Below are 18,184 nucleotides of genomic sequence, written 5' to 3'. Positions count from 1 at the left end.
GGCATGGATAGATGAGTTAGCGTTTGTGTGTGTGCAAGTGGAGCTATTTATGTGACTTGGATGCATTTCATGTCTCCATCATGCATGAATGAGCCCACACAAATGATTGTATGTGTGCATGCATGCGTGTTTCCATATGTATTTTAATGTATGGACTAATGGATGTGGGTTTTTTTTTAATTGCCACAATAAAAATATATACCTTCTTACTAGATGGAATAATATTTTTAAGAATTGTGCTTTTAAAACTGAAGTCCAGGAGATTTTGGTTAAAATTTGTCAATTTCCTATGCATTTATTTCTGTCTAAGTATTAATTTAGTATAAAGCTGCCAGGAACCCAACATACAAACAAAAGACACAGGTTTCTATGGAATTTATCAATTTGTTGTACTATTTATAAACACAAAAACAGCATAAAAAATAACAAATAATAAAACTATAAAATATTCGTTTTGCATGTAAATTAAAAAAAATAGTAATTCATTGTAGAAAGGAAAATTCACATTTTAAAAATGGTCTAGAAAAATAAATGTCACACTGTGTGAAAGCCCCTATGATTGCACTTTTAACTAGCTTTCTCAACTTGTCTACATAATAATAATATAATAATACATTTTATTTGTAAAGCACTTTTCATACAGAAATCTCAAAGTGCTACAGAAACCAGAAACAAACAAACAAAACAAAAAAAGAGAAAACTCATTAAAATCAGTAGTAGATAAAAAAGACACATGTAATAAAGTACATTATTATATATATATATATATATATTTTTTTTTTTTATATGATATATAAATAAAGTTCTTACTGTAAATATAACAGCGACATAAATGGACTCCAGAGGGTTAAAGTCCACACTTGTTTATGTACATATGATTTTTCTTCTTTTTTTTTTCACCAGTCTACGCTCAGGCCGGTGCATGAAATTGTGGCTGTGACACATACAGTATACAGTATGTTATCTTCAAAGCAGAAAGGGCACTGCTCATCCTAAGGCTAATGCAACATTGCACTTTTCTCCATGAAAACGGAGAGAACCAAAACACTGGAGCAAACATAATTCACCATCAAAGACTTTACGGTCGTTTATCTCGTTTATCCTTCATCTCACCTGGGAGGGAACACTCATGTGGAACTGTTTAATGATTTACTGTGACTGGTGCTTAAACGCTGGTATGAGCATCTTGTGCCGGTCGCCTGTGTTTTATTATTTTCTCTCTTTCTCCTCCAGAGAGGGCACTTTGAAGGCCGGAGACCGAGTATTGAGCGTAGACGGGATGCCTTTAAACAGAGAGAAGCACGCTGACGCTTTGACCATGTTGATGCAGAGCGGCCAGGAAGCTCTGTTCCTGATTGAGTATGACGTCTCTGTCATGGGTGAGCACACACACAGGGAATATGTGGAGGCATGGTAGGGCAGCATTGCTCTGAGGGTAAATAATGTGGCCGTTTGGCTTCATGGTTGTGAGTGAGTGTCGGTGCAGGAGATGCCACCAGGGGAGTCACACTGGCCCGAAAGCACACTTTAACAGGGAAAGGGTGGATGATGTGTAATACTCACTGCTTTAGAATAGAGTGGGGATTTGAATCATGGAGGTTTTTTGGCTATTTGTTTATTTAGAAGGATCCCCATTAGCTCGACCCTAAAGTGGAGCTACTTTAAGTGGGGTCCACATTTAAAACCAACATGGTCTCACAGGAATCCATGAAATAGCCACGGATTCGCTTAACTCAAAATCCATGGAATAGCCACGGAATAACTCAAATTTCCATGAAACTGACACGGATTTCGCTACAATGCAAGTTAATGACAGTCATATCCCGTGGCTATTCCAACATACAAAGTGATTACGTACATTCACTGAGTGAATATTTAGAAAATAAAACATATATTTATCGCTAGAAATGTGATCAAAATCCATTTTTATGCAGAAACTAAGTCAAAATATTTATTTTTTTCATTAAAAATGAGTCCGCCATGTTTTTTGTTCTGACCGCCGGGACCTTAAAAGTCACGTGACTTGGAACAAACCAATAGGAAAAATTATGAACTTGCATTGTAACGAAATCCGTGTCAGTTTCACGGAAATTTGAGTGATTCCGTGGCTATTCCACGGATTTTGAGTTAAGCGAATCTGTGGCTATTTCACGGATTCCTGTGAGACCAGGTTCTTTAAAACATACATAAATAAAATTTAAAATATACCAACACAAATTAGCAAAAGTAAAAAAGTTATCATGTCAGGAGTATTTACATCATACAATGTCGTACAGTGTCATACATACATCATACAGCAATTATTTAATTGCAAACATCAATTAAAGCCCGACATCAAACACAATAACACATGCTTTCCTCTAATGTTTCAAGTAAGCTTCGCCCAATTACTTCTTTATTTCCTTTTTGAACACATCTTTCCTTGTGATGTTTTTCATTTCTGTATTTAGATGGTTCCATGACTTCATGGATCTTCTGTATTTCACAGTGCGTTTAAGGACATTTGTGTGAGTTTGAGGTAGTGAGAACAGGCCCTTATTTACTTGTCGAGTGGCATATCTGTGTGAGGACAAATTCTTATTTAGTTGGCTATACTGCTCAAATGGAGTTTTGGATTGTAAAAGGCTCCATGTAGACAGATAATGCAGGTTTGTCTAGTTGTTTTTCTATTTAAGTTTGACTGATTTGATTCTAAAAAAGGATTAACCACCACCACAGATCAGTCTGACTGTGAGTTTGCAGAGTGAATCAAATCTTAGTAAAATAAATAAATAAATAAATATATATATATATATATATATATATATATATTAATTTTACTAAGATTTGATTCACTCTATATATAATTCAAAATTTATTTATAATATATATATATATATATATATATATATATATATATATATATATATATATATATATATATATATATATATATATACATATATACATATATATATATATCCTCACCACCAAATCTGCCACTGAAGACAGGAACTCGCTGCAGATTATAACCTCCATTTGGTCTTGGCGACTAATTCACCATAAGATCACAAACTCTGTGCTCTGTGCGAAATAGGGCAGGACACCAAGGACATTTTGACACACATTATCTCTCTGTATGTGGGAGTTTAGGATCCAGACCTCCTGCCTCTGGACTGAACCAGTCACAGGGTTCATTATACTTATAAGAAACACATAGGAGCAGAAATCTGGAAAAATGTCAACATGATTTTTCAGTTTAGGTTGGTTTAAGTTTCTCTCAAATGCTTAAACATGTTCTGTGTAACGCTGTTGTTCTTCTCAAATAATCAAAGGGATATTTCTGATATTTTGAAGTGGGTTAGTAAGTGATTTATCCAAGTGTGTTACCTACTGATAGATGGTGGTCAGAAGCAGGCAGGAGTCCCGACAAAACGTATTTTTCTCATAAGAAAAAAGGTCCACACAAAAAAATCCATATCAGTCTAAGTGTATGCTATATTTAGAATATTTTCACTGCCTCACCTTGCTGTCAGACAGTCATGTTTAAATTAACACAAAGGGGAACTGAAGCCTTCATCTTCCAGCAGACAGGAGTTACTGCTGCCTCGATTGTTTAGTGTATTTGTGTTCTTGTGTGACTTTTGTGTTTTAAAAATTAAAACCAAAGTTGAATGACTGAGGCAGAGGTTCACATGTTCTGCAAGGTAAAATTGTTGTTTTTGTCAATGGAGTCTGGTAGCTTTGCAGAGAGCACAGCTGGATATATTGGCTTCAATCCCCCCCTGCCAACCCAGGGCAGTGAAAATATCCTAAATATAGCGACCTCTTACATCCTGCTAATGTATCAGCATCCTGATGTCTGTCCGAACCATTTTGAATAACTGTGCCACCTACATTTAAAGAAAGAAATTATTGTATAATGTCTTCAAAAAATTATGAGGAGTTGTAATCTGTAACTTACATTTTAAAGCATGCAATGAATTATGACGAAGGATAAATTGTATTTGAAGACTCACCTGTTATCAGTTCTTGTGGCATTATGAAAGGTGAATGATTGGTGAAAATATGAAGCATTTTTGTTTGAAAGGTTATGCAGATTGTGTGCAGTACTTTACGTCAATGAGCAAGTCTATTAAGGTACTTAAGAGCAATACAAACCATTATAAAAGCATTTAATCCACTTTTGTTTCCAAAGCAACATCACTGCACCAGCAGGTAAACCCATAAGAAAAGCATGTGCTGCTGTGAGAAAATGAACAGTGGATGCAACAACTGAAAGAAGCTGTGATATTGTAAATCTTATCACAGTGTGCTCATCTTTGGCCGTTTGTTTTTTTTCATTGTCAGTTAAAATTGTAAAAAACACACATATTATGTTTGTGGCTTTGCAGCCAGTAATCTTGAAGGCCTCTCTCATATCTGTGTGTATTATCTGTTTCAGAGGCAGTGCAGCAAGCCTCGGGCCCTCTGCTGGTGGAGATAGTGAAAGGTCCCTCATCCAGCCTGGGGATCAGCCTCACCACAACAATATACAGGAGCAAACAAGTTATTATTATTGACAAGATCAAGCCAGCCAGCGTGGTGGAGAGGTAAACCAACCCGTTACAATATACTTCTCCACAGACACATTCCTGTTCAACAAAAGCTTTCCTGATGCAATTTGTCTCTCACGATTTCAGATGTGGAGCGCTGCACGCAGGCGACATCCTTCTGTCTATAGACGGGACCAGCACGGAGCACTGCTCTCTGATGGAGGCCACGCAGCTGCTGGCCAGCACCTCTGATGTTGTGAAACTGGAGATTCTCCCGGCCAGTCAGAGCAGACTTCCTGTCAGACCGCAGGACGCAGGTATGTCCTGGAGTCGACACAAAAAACGTTTTAACATTTCCTATGTTATTTCATGCTGGCTGTGTGTTTGAATATCTTTTTGTTTTTATTACAACAGATCATTATGTTATAGGAATTTTTTTAGAGTGACCCTTCAATAAAGAAGATTGGATTCGGAGTAGCAAAGTTGAATTAGAATGTATTATTCTTGTACAAGAAGGAGCGTTTAACAGTGCAACACACAACGAGGGGTTACAGAGAAAAAGGCTCCCAGAGGAGCTCTAACAGTTGGTTCTTATACTATTATTGATAATGGGCTGTCCTAACCCTTGCAAATTGTTAACAGACAATTTGAATACAGTGCATCTAGACGTTTTCCTTTGTTCCCTTAATCAGTAATCAGGATATCCCCAATCTAAATGTCCTCTGACCTGTCTCTAATCCTCACTCTGTTCTAGACTTCCTTTATTGATACTTTAACCTGAACCTTACCTCACCCTGCCAGCCTCAGCAATAAAGTCATATCAGAGAAGTATAAACAAGACATGTAAGAAATGGGGACTCCCATACTCATTGTAGGATTTAAAACATCTGAAACACAGTATAAACCTAATTTTTATAACACATTATATCCATTTTTCCTTTCATACTTTATGAAGAAAAATAGTTTTTGTATTATTACATCAAGTTTACACGCATGGGTCAGAAATGACCTTGTGCATTAGAAGTGTGATACAAAAAGTGATACACTAAATTAACAATTTGAGTATATGTGTAACAATGTTTGTCTTATTTTTAAGGTTTAACTTTAAAAGAGTTGTTTGAACCACATACGTATGTCCTGGAGTCGACACATAAAAAGAAACTCTGTAAGCTACTGCAGCAGAAAAAAGACCCTAGACAGAATGTAGAGCAGCAATAAATGGTATATGGAGTGAACTTATATAGCACTTTTATCCAAAACGCTTTACACTACACACATTCACCCGTTCACACACACATTTATACTGGTGTTAGAGGCTACCAGGGCACACTGGTGCCACCTGCCACCATTGGGAATTCATTCACACACCGATGAACGCAGCATTGGGAGCAATTTGTTTTTTTTTTTTTGTTTTTTTTTTAACTTTATTTAAGTATTCAATTTAATCATTATGTCAAACATTAACACATAACACAATACATAAGAGCTCTTTCACAGACACAAAAACGAAAAAGTCAATAAATAAAATAAATGAATTTACAGAATATATTCCCAAACTCTCAGATAAGATAGAACTTAAATAATAATTAAAATTGAAATAATTAGATAAATAAATAATAATAAATAATAGCTAATACAAAATCATTACATCATAAAATGCCAGAGAGTACATGCAATTTGGGGTTTTCAGTATCTTGCTCAAGGGTACTTCGACATGTAGGCTGCCATGGTCGGGGATTGAACCACCAACCTTCCGGTCAGTATACAACCGCTCTACCAACGGAGCCACAGCCGCCGCAATATTTAACCAATGTCTTTGGGCTGTATTATCTTCATTAATCAATTAATTGTTTTGTCATAAAATGATGAAAAACTGAAAAAGATGGTTGGAAAATGCCTATTACAAGTTTCCTAAGCCAAAACTGACGTGTTCAAATTGCCTGTTTTGTTCAACTGACTGTCACAAACCCAAAGATATTCAGTTTAAACATCTGAGGCACTTATAGAGTACACTACAGTTTTGAAGATTAAACCAAACTTATTAACCGTATTAAATGGTTTCATTCAAATTGTGTTTGATGCCCAAAGAGGTCAAATTATTCAATATTTCACACAAAAAGCCAAGTGTAATGACGATTTGTTCAGCAAAACATATTTCCTCTCCCATTATTCAGCACATGACCCCTCAGATTTGTCTTGTGACCCTTCGGAGGGACTCAAAGTTAGAAAGCAATGGACAAAACAGCCTAACTGTGTCAGTCACAGGGAGCGTTTTAAATGCTGAACAAGTATTTTTACTTTTGATAATTTCCTCAGCCGTGTTTCGGTGCAGTTTGTCTGTTTGTTTGTTTGTCTGTCAGCAGTATTACTTAAAAACTACTGGCCTAATTTTGAATGAATCTTAGTTGAAGGGTGCAGCGTGGGCCAAGGGACAACCTATTAAATTTAGCAGCAGATTTGAATCACCGGGTGGATACAAGAATTATTTTCACTTCCATTAACATTTTGAGATAGGGCCTTTGTGCTGCATTCATGTGGTGTAGGAATAATCTAGAAAATTAGTTTGCGGACAACATTCCTGTTCTTTTATGTCAGTGGGATTTTGTATGTAGGAATTTAACTTGTAATGTACTTAACCCTCTGGAGTCTCCAAAAGCACCAAAGCATGACTTCTTCATCACATCCAGACTAGAAAACAAAGCAGCGTGGAGCCCTACTGTAAATTTACCTCTAAAGTTCTGGCTGTAAACTCCATGAGGCCAGTTTCAGTTTGATGATGATATACCAAGTAAAACTGGAGACAAGCTCAAATATATTTAGTATAAAATGATAGAACTGGATGGAACCCTCTTATATGTTAGATTTGCAACCTTTGTTCACATTTGCAACATTTCAAATTCTTTACTGAGCACGATAGTGTTTTGAAAGTTAAAAAAAGATTTAAAAAATCACATTTTATGTTGGACTAAAGGACTAAAAAAAGACACAACATGACTAAAAAAAGACACAAAACGACCAAAAAAGACACAAAATGACCAAAAAAAAGACACAAAATGACCAAAAAAGACACCAAAAGACACAAAATGACAAATAAAAAGACACAAAATTACCAAAAATAGACCCAAATTGTTACGCTAAACACACAAGACACAAATAAAATGCAGTCACACTAGAATAAAAACCAGAGTTGGATGACAGGATGACACACAATCACAAGATCACATTTATGTTGGTTTTTCTTTGTTTCTTTTGGGTTCAAAATGTTGATCCAGTAAGTCAGAATAAAAATAAATTGTTATAAGGTCATATAGGTGAGGTTGTGCTGGAAAAAATATACCAACATGGCATTTAAACATTTTTTAGTGGTGTATACAGGCAGGATGAAAATGATTCAGAAATGGACAAAATAGCCCCAGACTCCATAGAGTTAAACCACTGTATGTATGTACATGTTGAAGTGTGTGTATGGTGATCCAGTGTGTAGGTGTTTTTTTTTTTCAGTAGGTCAAGTATTTAAGCTCAATTATTTTTTTTTTCAGCTTCATATTTATTTTATTTTTTTCCCCACACAAAAAAAAACACTTACATAACAAAACACACACAAAAAAAAGGGAAAAAACAAACAAACAGCACAGCACACGGACAAGGAATACAACAAAATAAATAAAAATAAGAGATAAAAATACGAATAAGAAAATAAAATAAGATGAAGAATAATGAGTTACCACTGTGTTAGCTATACATCTCTCATCAACCGTCAGTCACCCAGTCATCCGCGCAGATATACAAGGCCGTACAGTCCACATCAAAGGAAAGAAAACAAAAGAAGGCCAAGGGAGTGAAGGCTAACCAGCCACCAACTCCACAAAGGACCGCCAAGTTCTATGGAAACTCTCTTCCGAGCCTCTTAGGGTAAATCTAAGCTTCTCCAAAGCAAGGTGCCGCAAGACATCCCTCCTCCACATTGTGTAAGAAGGTGGGATTGCCTGTTTCCAATTTAACAAAATCAGCCTACGGGCTAGTAGGGTTGTGAATCTAGCCACAATTAGGTTAGATCCTGTGAGGGGGCTGTTCTCACCTGCCACTCCAAAAATGGACAGAACCGGGTCGGGGTCTAGTACGTGTCCAAAGCCGTCTGAAAAAGTCCTGAATATTGAGGTCCAGAACTGTGACAGCTTTGGGCACGACCAGAACATGTGTGCCAATGTGGCTGGGTGAGTCTTGCATCGGTCGCATATAGGATCTGAATCTGGGTACATTTTATTAATCTTAGCTTTGGAGAGATGGGCTCTATGCAAAACTTTTAATTGTATGAGGCCGTGTCTAGCACAGATGGAGGAGGTGTGGACATTCCTCTGTGCAATCTTCCATTGGTCTGTCGACAATTCTAAGCCCAGGTCTTCCTCCCAAGCATTTTTTAAATGGTTTAAAGTGATCTTTGTTTGAATAGACAATTGGTTATAAATGAGTGATATTACACCTCTGGTGGTGGGATCGACAGAGAAGAGTACATCTATTTGAGTAGGATCAGGAATATTTGGAAATGTGACTGTGTTGGATTGGATGTAGCTCCGGATCTGGAGGTAAGCAAAAAAGTGTGACGGTGGTAGGTTAAATCTTGTGCATAGCTGCTCAAAAGTGGGAAATAAACCATCTACATACAAGTCTCTCATCCTACTAATGCCATTACTAGACCAGCGCTGGAAGATGTTGCTTTCCAGCGAGGGGACGAAGTGTTGGTTAGGGGACAGGGGAGCCAGGGGGGATCCAACCCGCCAACCCAGACTACGTCTCATCTTGGCCCAGATCCGCAACGAATGAGCTACAACAGGATTGTGATGGATATAGTCATGGGATATAGGGAGAGGGGAGAACAGCAGGGCGCCCAACGATGTGGGGCCACATGAGTCCTCCTCGATACGAAGCCAAGCAGGTCGGTTATCTGACTCTCTGTACCTGTTCCAGAACGAGAGGTTTCTTATATTGCAGGCCCAGTAATAGTTTTGAAAGTTAGGGAGGCCCAGGCCTCCAACACATTTTGGGCGCTGCAGGAAAGCCTTCCTGATCCTTGGCTTTCTTTTGTTCCACACAAACTTACAGATTTCACTGTCCAATTGTCCAAAGAAATGTTTGTTTAGCACAATAGGGACACATTGAAATAAAAACATAAACCTTGGGAGGACATACATTTTAACAATATTCACTTTTCCTGCCAAGGTCAATGGGAGGTGGGACCATCTCCTAATGTCTTTAACTGTACGTTCCACGAGTGGCTTAAAGTTCAGCTTAAACAAGTCTGAGTATATTCTATTAACTGTCACACCCAGGTGTTTAAATGAACCCTGTACCACCTTGAATGGAAATTGGGAGAGGGATATGCTCTGAGCAGCTTTGTTTATTGGAAATAGTTCACTCTTAGAAAGATTGAGCTTATATCCAGAAACTCTACCAAATTCCTTCAAAAGAGACAAAATATGTGGGATTGATTCAATTGGGCTCTGGACATATAAGAGTAAATCATCTGCATACAAGGAAACCCTGTGTTCTCTACCCCCCCTATGTACACCCTGGAAATGACCAGAAGAACGTAATGCGATAGCAAGAGGTTCAATAACCAAGGCGAACAGCAGGGGGGAGAGCGGGCAGCCCTGCCTAGTTCCTCTGTGAAGAGGAAAAGGGTCTGAGTGGAGATTATTGGTCAGGACATATGCTTGGGGAGCCTTATACAGAAGTTTGACCCAGGAAATAAATTGTTCACCAAAACCAAACTTTCTCATTGCTGTAAACAAAAAGACCCACTCGACCCTATCAAAAGCCTTCTCAGCGTCCATAGATATCAATATCTCTGGGATTGTTGGATCTGGAGGGGGAGAGTGGATGATATTGAGAAGTCTTCGGATATTTGAGAATAAAAATCTGTTTTTAATAAATCCAGTTTGGTCTTCTGAGACCACTGACGGAAGAACTCTTTCAAGCCTATAGGCCAGTGTCTTTGCCAATAGTTTTGTGTCAACGTTGAGAAGGCTAATTGGTCTATAAGATCCAGGTTCGAGTGGGTCTTTGTCCTGCTTGAGTATCAGGGAAATGGAGGCCATATAGAAAGTGGGGGGGAGTGACTTATCAGCCCCTGAAGATGATTCGTTGAAGACGTCTAACAGTAGGGCAGAGATCTGATCAAAAAAAGCTCTATAGAACTCCACAGTGAACCCATCTGGGCCTGGGGCCTTGGAGCTCTGCATGCATGTAAATGAGTGATTTAATTCTTCCATACTGAGGGGTTCTTCCAGCATGGTCTTATTTTCGTTTGAGACCTGTGGAATAGGTAGTTTACTAAGAAAAGAATCCACCTGAGTGGTATCCACAACGGAATCTGAAGCATATAAATGAGAGTAATATTGTTTAAATGCGGTGTTTATTTCCCTTGGGTCTAAGGTGGTGTCTCCATCGCTGGTTTTAATTTCAGTTATCATCTTAGAGGCAGCCGATTGTCGTATCTGCAAAGCCAAAAGTTTCCCTGGTTTTTCACCATATTCATATAATCTATGACGGGAGCGCAGCAATTGCTGAGCGGTGTCTCTTGTAGTGAGAAGGTCGAACTCAGTTTTGAGTGTGAGCCTTTGCTCATCGAGATCTGGGCTGGGCCTAGTTGAATAGCGGCTGTCAAGTTCAATAATATGGTCTGTAATGTTAGAAATGCGCTCCCGTCTACGTTTATTATCCGTAGCAGAATAATAAATTATCTGGCCACGTATGAAACATTTTAAACTTTCCCACAATACACTTCTTGACACTTCCCCCACGTCATTAGTCAACATAAAAAATTCTATTTTTGTCTTAATAAACTCAGAAAATGATTTATCTGATAACAGGAGATTATTAAAGCGCCAAGTTCTGGTTCTATTAGGATTGGTGAACATCATCTTCATCACATGGGGAGCATGATCTGAGATGACGATAGCCTCATATTTGCATTCCCGAATTATGGGAAGCAATTTACAGTCAACCAAAAAGTAATCTATACGACTAAATGACTGGTGAGCTGGGGAAAAAAAAGAGTAGGTTCGATCAGAGGGGTTTTTTAACCGCCAAGGGTCTGTAATTTTATAAGTGGAGAGGAATGCATTAATGCATTTGGCTGACCTCGTCAGAGGCTGAGAAGAGGAAGCTGATCTATCCAGGCTAGAATTCAGAACACAGTTAAAGTCCCCACCTACAATGAGGTGGTATTTATTCAAATCAGGTAGAGATGAGAAAAATGTGGTAAAGAATTTCTCATCGTCGAAATTAGGAACATATAAACTTGCCAAAATCACTGGGACACCATACAAGTTACCGGTAACCATTACGTATCTCCCGAAAGGGTCTGCCTTAATGTATGAGGGGCTGAACTGGATTTTCTTATTGATTAAGATAGCTGCCCCACGTGATTTTTGTGTGAAGTTCGAGTGGAAAATTTGTCCTACCCAATCTTTCCGAATGCTAGAGTGGTCCTTATCAACAAGATGCGATTCTGAGATAAATGCAATGTCAACTTGTAAGTGTTTGAGATGTGATAAGATACGGGTCCTTTTTTCCAGCTTATTCAGTCCCTTTACATTCCAAGATGCGTAGCATACTGAATTCCCTTCTGATAAATCAAGATTTGTCATGGTACATTATACCTTTCAAACAACACATAGAGAGAATGACCATAAAGTGCAGACAAGATATGGTACACAGTGGAAATGAGACAAAAAATATTCACAAAAACACTTAAACATGAACCCCCCCTCCCTCTACCCACCCCACGCGGGGCAACAAAAAACACCTGCATAACTCCCACTGCAGGCCTTTGAGCCTTTAATGCTCCTAAATATGGTCCATATCAACCTGTGCGCCAGGGCAATTTAAGGAAAGTATAATGAAATAGGAAATAAGTAATTGAAGAAAGAGGTAAAAAATAATAATTATAATAGTAATACTAAAAATAGGCCTACTAATAATTAAAAAAGAAAGATAAATAAAGAAATAAAAAAAGTAATAATAATAATTAATATATATATATATATATATACATACACATGTACATATACACATACATACACATATACACACATATACACATACACATATACACATATACATACATACACATACGTAAATAAATAACAATAATATAATAAAAATATATATATATATATATATATATATATATATATATATATATACATATATATAATAAAATAATAAAATAAGGCATAAATAAGATTTAAAAAAAAAATATATAAAGGAGGATGGCAATCACAAAATAGGCTAGACACATGGCAAATTGCAAATTCCATTGTATTCAGGTGCCAAACTTGGGCGTCCAACATTACATTAGTCATAATGATTGATTGGCTCCTCCTCTCTCTTTCCTTCAAGACAGGAGAAGAGAGAGAGAGAGAGGGAAAGGAAAGTAATAATAATAATAAGAAATAAAAATAAAAAATAAAAAAAAAGGAGAGAGAAGAAAGAGAAAAAAAAAAGAAAAAGTCACTTTCAATTATTGTCTACTCACATTGTCCCGGGGGAATAGTCCAGACGATGTCAGTCCAACAATGATGATAAAGAAGAAAGGGGGAAAAAAAAGAAAAAGGGGGGGGGGGGGGGGGCGATGGAGATTAAATCCTGCTCTAGGATGTGCCGGCTTTCTCCCTGAGGAATTTCTTCAACTCATCGGGGGTGTTAAACGTGTGCGGCTCTTCTTCAAAAAACACCCGTAATTTCCCCGGTTCTGGATGAAAGAATTTAATATTCTTTTCATAGAGGAGATGTTTCAGCTCTTTGTAGGCGGCTCGTTTCGTGGCTTGACTTCTCGTCAGGTCCTGGACGAATCTGACCCGGCGCCCGGAGAAGTGGAGATCTTTTCCCCTGGCCCATATCTCGAAGCGGGTCTTGTCCTGGTATCGCAAAAACTTCATTATGAAGGCGCGGGGTCCACTGTCCTGCAGCCTGTGGCCGGCGCGGTGCGCTCTCTCCAGCTCCGGTTCCGTCACAAACACCTCGGTGCCGGACAAGTCCCTCAGTAGCTTTGACATGAAAGCCACCGGGCCCATGTTGGACTCAGATCCCTCAGGAATGCCAAACACTCTCATGTTAGATCGCCTGGAGAAAACCTCCAAGAACTCCAATCGTTCCTCCACCTGCTCTAACTTTCCTTGCAGTTTTGTCACTTTGGGCGTTATGTCATTGATTTTAGTGAAGTTTTCTCCCATCTTCTCCTCGTTGTTCGCCACTCTTGTCTCCAGAGCCGCGGCCTTACCGGCAGCATTCTCAGCCACGCGTCTCACCGGTGCTACACACTCTTCCACCTTGATGTTAAGCTCCTCTAAGATAGCGTCCCGGATGGAGTCTTTGATGGTTTGGGTTAGAGTGTCTGTTAAGGTGGCAAGCCGGGCATCCAGGGCAGCCATGGTTATGGGATCTTTGGCCATGGTGAATGAATCTGTGTCGGTGTCACCGCCCCTAGTTGCGACTGCTCTGGTGAAGTGTTGTTTAATCGAGGATTGATTTACTTTTTCCTTACGCGGCGGCATCAAGCGGCTGTTTAGAAATACGGCGCGTCAGATTATTTCACCACAGAGAAACAGCCCAGTGGCTTACAGGTTCGGAGAAGTAATTTTGTCTCACGGAGCTCTGGCTCACGGCGACCTTCTCACGCCGCCATGTTGCCTCTCTCTCTTAAGCTCAATTATAAGGCAAACTGCACACAAACATTTTGGGCCAAAAATGCAAATGTGCAGGGCAATGCAAAGGATTCACAGCAGACAATGTTGACTCACTGACTAATTGTTTCAGCACTACACCATTTAAATATTTTAAAGTATTTCCGTGTACATTGTGGATAATATACAGCAGACATGCTGTTGTTCCAGTGTGTTGTCCTCACCATGTGTACTCTACCTTCAGCTGTAAAGAGTCTCACTGCCTCTCAGCTGTTTTCTCCCATGTACTGTGAATCAGCCTGTATGTGTGTGTGTACACTGCCAGCCACACTCTCTATGCCTTTGGGTACACACTTGGTCTCTTATGCATACCAACAAGCCACACACAGACATATACACACAAATACACACTTTCTCTGTCAGAGATCATGTTCTGCAGGCTTATTTCTGGGTCAGCAGCTGCAGGGGCTCCTTTACATGTGAGCATTGGAGAAATCATACAACATGACAAAGCAAGTAAGATGTAGTTTAGTCTTCTCTGGGGGTCGCAATTTTTTTTTGTGGTGCAGTCTTCACTTTTAGTTTCTTCTGGCTTTTATCCTTATTTGTTGTATTTTTAACAGTTTCTTGCATTAATCCAGGCGAAAGCACAACAATTAATAATACTTGACCGCTGAACTGTCAGCTCAGGCATCTCTTGTCTATGAATTTACAGGCATGTATCGTATCTTCTGAAATTTCTATTCAGTAATGATTCACTGTGCCATGACGTTATGATTAAACTATCTTTTCACAGCTTCTTTCCCCCCGGGATAAGGCATGATTATAAGATGCAATTTGTCTAATCTCCTCTGGGGATTTAATAAGACTGATATGGCCACTAAGAGATTAGGAGTTAATGTTTCTTTCCACCAGCATTAAATGAAAACACCATTCCTTGGAGAGTTTCCCCTAGGTGCGCTTAGCATAAGCCGCCAGAGCCAAAGCTTCGCAGGTTTGATTGAGTCAGATAGAAACCAGTTCTGTGAAAAAAAGGCCGCGGGTTCTTCTGCTTGTGTTCTGATTACACACAGTTGGATTTAACCAGGTTCCCTGAACATGGCAAACGTCCCACTCCAGTCATCCATGTTTCCAGCAAATCCTTCATCCATGTGAGGAAATTGTTGGAGATTAGACCCCCTGCAAATGAAGCAGCACGGATTACTGTCACATGTAACGCTCTGTGACAATTTTAGCTGCTAGAATATGTAAAGGAAAGTTAATTATTGAGGTGTGTGTCATACAGGAGGTCATTTGTTTCCCTTTGAATGCTTCACAGATGCTGTTTGACTGAAAGCAGTGGCTTTGACATGAGGAATAAGACGGCCCTTCAGGAGTGACAAGCTGTGCTCTTAAATCAAAGTGGCAAAACTCAATAGAATTGCTGCATAAAAACCAAGCATTACATTTAGGCCCTGTTTACACGAAGGGAAAACGCAGATATTTCCATGCGGTTTGGCCTCTCATTTACACGAAAACCCAGTTTTTGGCACAGACAACGATTATTTCTAAAAAAAACTCCGGGCAAAGTGAAAAATTTGGAAAACTCCGGTTGTGTGTTGTCGTGTCAACTGGGAGAAAAACATCCCATCTAAAATCCCCACTTTGTATAGAGAGAGAGCAAAAACTGCTCAGTGTTGACCAATTATTCCTAAACATTTAATCCAAATGGCTATAATTTAATGGTTTGATTCTGCAAACTGTCTTTTTAATTTAGAATTTCCTGTTTTCAGGTTTTAGGTTCTCACGCTCATTCTATCTAGTTGTTTTGAAAGGAACAGGAAGTCGCTCGTGTTATTTGTTGTTGTTGATTCTGAGGATTCTGATTGGCTTGCATGGCTTTATCCTTCTCCCAACACTGCCGCCCATATAATAGGTTTGGTATAGTTATAATGGCGCTCGACGGCGTATTTATGCGGGTTGATGTAAATTACAACTTTTTTGAAAACTATGTTGTGTGCACGATGTTATTTTTGAAAACGGAGGGGGGAGATATTAGTTTCTCTAAATACCCTGCTATGTATAAACGTGGCCTTAGACCAATCATGTGCAGAAACACCCTGCATCATGAGCAATCAAGCTTTCAGCTGCACCCAATCAAGGTCAAGCCTCCAAACAGCCAGAATGACTTCTTGTTGAACACAACAACATCATGTCAAGCGGCCAACTTACTCAAACTTTTTTGCCAACTTCGGGCTCTTTTGAAAATGAAATCATAAAAGTGATCTCCAGTTTGCACTTAGCTTTTTGTAGGCTTGCTAGTAAAAGTAAGATGATTTTTTTTTTTTTAGACAGCCACTTCCCATTCAGCCAATTCAGCTCCGTGTGTCTAACTGATTCTCAGATGCTCATCAAAATACATTAAACCGCAGGATTTAATCTAGTGTACCATGACGAGAACATTAAATATCAATTACTCTGCTCCGAATTATCCTCCAGGCACTGTGTGGTGTAGTACAAATTTAGACATGGGAATAAAGGCATGATTTCATGGGTTGATTTTGGAAGAAGTGCACAACAGAGGAGTGGATCTGGTTTACTTAATGCATGTGTGTTCCTCCGTGTTGCAGTAAAAGTGCAGAAGAGCAACCATCATCACTGGGACCAAAGCAGCAACTACTGCCATCCCCCACATGCCAGCCACGGCAAGACATGGAGCAGCCCAAGCCACCCACACAACCAGCAGGACCACTGCAAATGTAAGTTATCACTTGTGACAGCACTGCTGCTGGCGAGACACCATAGCAGGAGTCTTTTCTTCAGCGCGTTTGTTAAATCTTTTCCAAGAGGTTTACTCCAACACTGTTACCACAGTTCTTTCTTTTGTTGCGTGTTTGCACGAGCGTATGCTGCTGCTGTGGACGTGGATAAACGTCACGGTGTTGTGGTTTTAATCGAATAAGTTCCAGCTTTTTGATACGTGTAGTGCTATGTCTCCTTTCAGCTCTGGTGAGCGGTGGCTTCTCCCCTTCCTCCACAGCCACCTCAGGCTTCAGCAGCCAGGGAAGCAACACGCTGCCCTGTCCCATCCCGCCGATAGCCCCCACCAGCCCCCGCAGCTCCACGGGCAAGAGGAGGAACAGGAAGAAGGACCACAAAAGCTCACGTATGACCAACAGCCTGGCTTTCCATATTTTCTTTTTTCTTTAAATAATATGTTTATTGATTTTCACAGCACACAGTGAAAAACAAACCAACACAAAGAACAATCAAACATGTTAAATATAATACATTAAAAATTAAATTAAATTAAAAAAAACACACTGGGTTATACTACACTACAACTCAGCTCACAGACACAGAGAAGAACACATATCGACAGATGATTCAGAAATTACACTGTAAAAAATGTCTGTAGAAATGACAGTAAAACACTGTCAAATTGCATTAAAATAGGTCGTAAAATTAAACATTGTACATCACCGTAGTAGATAGTTTTAATTACTGTAAATCAAAGAATAGCATAAAACTTTAAATTCTACTGTCAAAAACTGTAAAAACACACAGTTTTGCTGTAAAAATATAACATTTTCATGTCAAATTAATGGAGAAATACCATGATGACACTATTATCCAAAAAGTAATGGGATTATCCAGTATAAATTACAGCTTTTGCTGATACTTACATTTACATATGCTCACTCTAATTTTTACAGTGAAGTTCTGGCAACCACAGCTGCCGGAATTTTATCGTAAATTAAATAGATTTTTTTTTACAGTGTATATAGACACGAAAATAAATGACAGTTAAACATGTTCCAGTCCTATGTAAATCCTCGTGTAAATATGGTTGAAATATTCATACCAATGTATAACATAAAAGGGTCCCATATTCTATGAAAGATGTCATCTTTATCTCGCAGCATACATGTCAGATAGTCAAGAGATAGCTTCCATATTTTCTATTAAACTATATTTACCCATAAGAACCCAGACCTATTTATC

The 18,184-nt window shown here is 38.9% G+C and overlaps 1 protein-coding gene across 2 annotated transcripts in view; it reads left to right on the top strand.

The window, feature by feature from the left end:
- The window catches only part of grip2a (glutamate receptor interacting protein 2a), a 60,749-nt gene that overhangs the window by 13,225 nt on the left and 29,340 nt on the right, over positions 1 to 18,184 (top strand). For both annotated transcript variants that reach the window (XM_059332514.1, XM_059332515.1), the window contains exons 7-11: positions 1,234 to 1,379; positions 4,424 to 4,571; positions 4,662 to 4,831; positions 16,810 to 16,938; positions 17,184 to 17,345. In XM_059332514.1, the coding sequence (XP_059188497.1) occupies positions 1,234 to 1,379; positions 4,424 to 4,571; positions 4,662 to 4,831; positions 16,810 to 16,938; positions 17,184 to 17,345 (755 nt within the window). The remainder of the gene's footprint in view (positions 1 to 1,233; positions 1,380 to 4,423; positions 4,572 to 4,661; positions 4,832 to 16,809; positions 16,939 to 17,183; positions 17,346 to 18,184) is intronic.

The sequence above is a fragment of the Centropristis striata genome, chromosome 5 (genome assembly GCF_030273125.1).
Source record: "Centropristis striata isolate RG_2023a ecotype Rhode Island chromosome 5, C.striata_1.0, whole genome shotgun sequence".
Lineage (NCBI taxonomy): Eukaryota > Metazoa > Chordata > Actinopteri > Perciformes > Serranidae > Centropristis > Centropristis striata.
The sequence above is the reverse complement of the archived record's forward strand: the minus strand, read 5'-3'. Positions and strand labels throughout refer to the sequence as shown.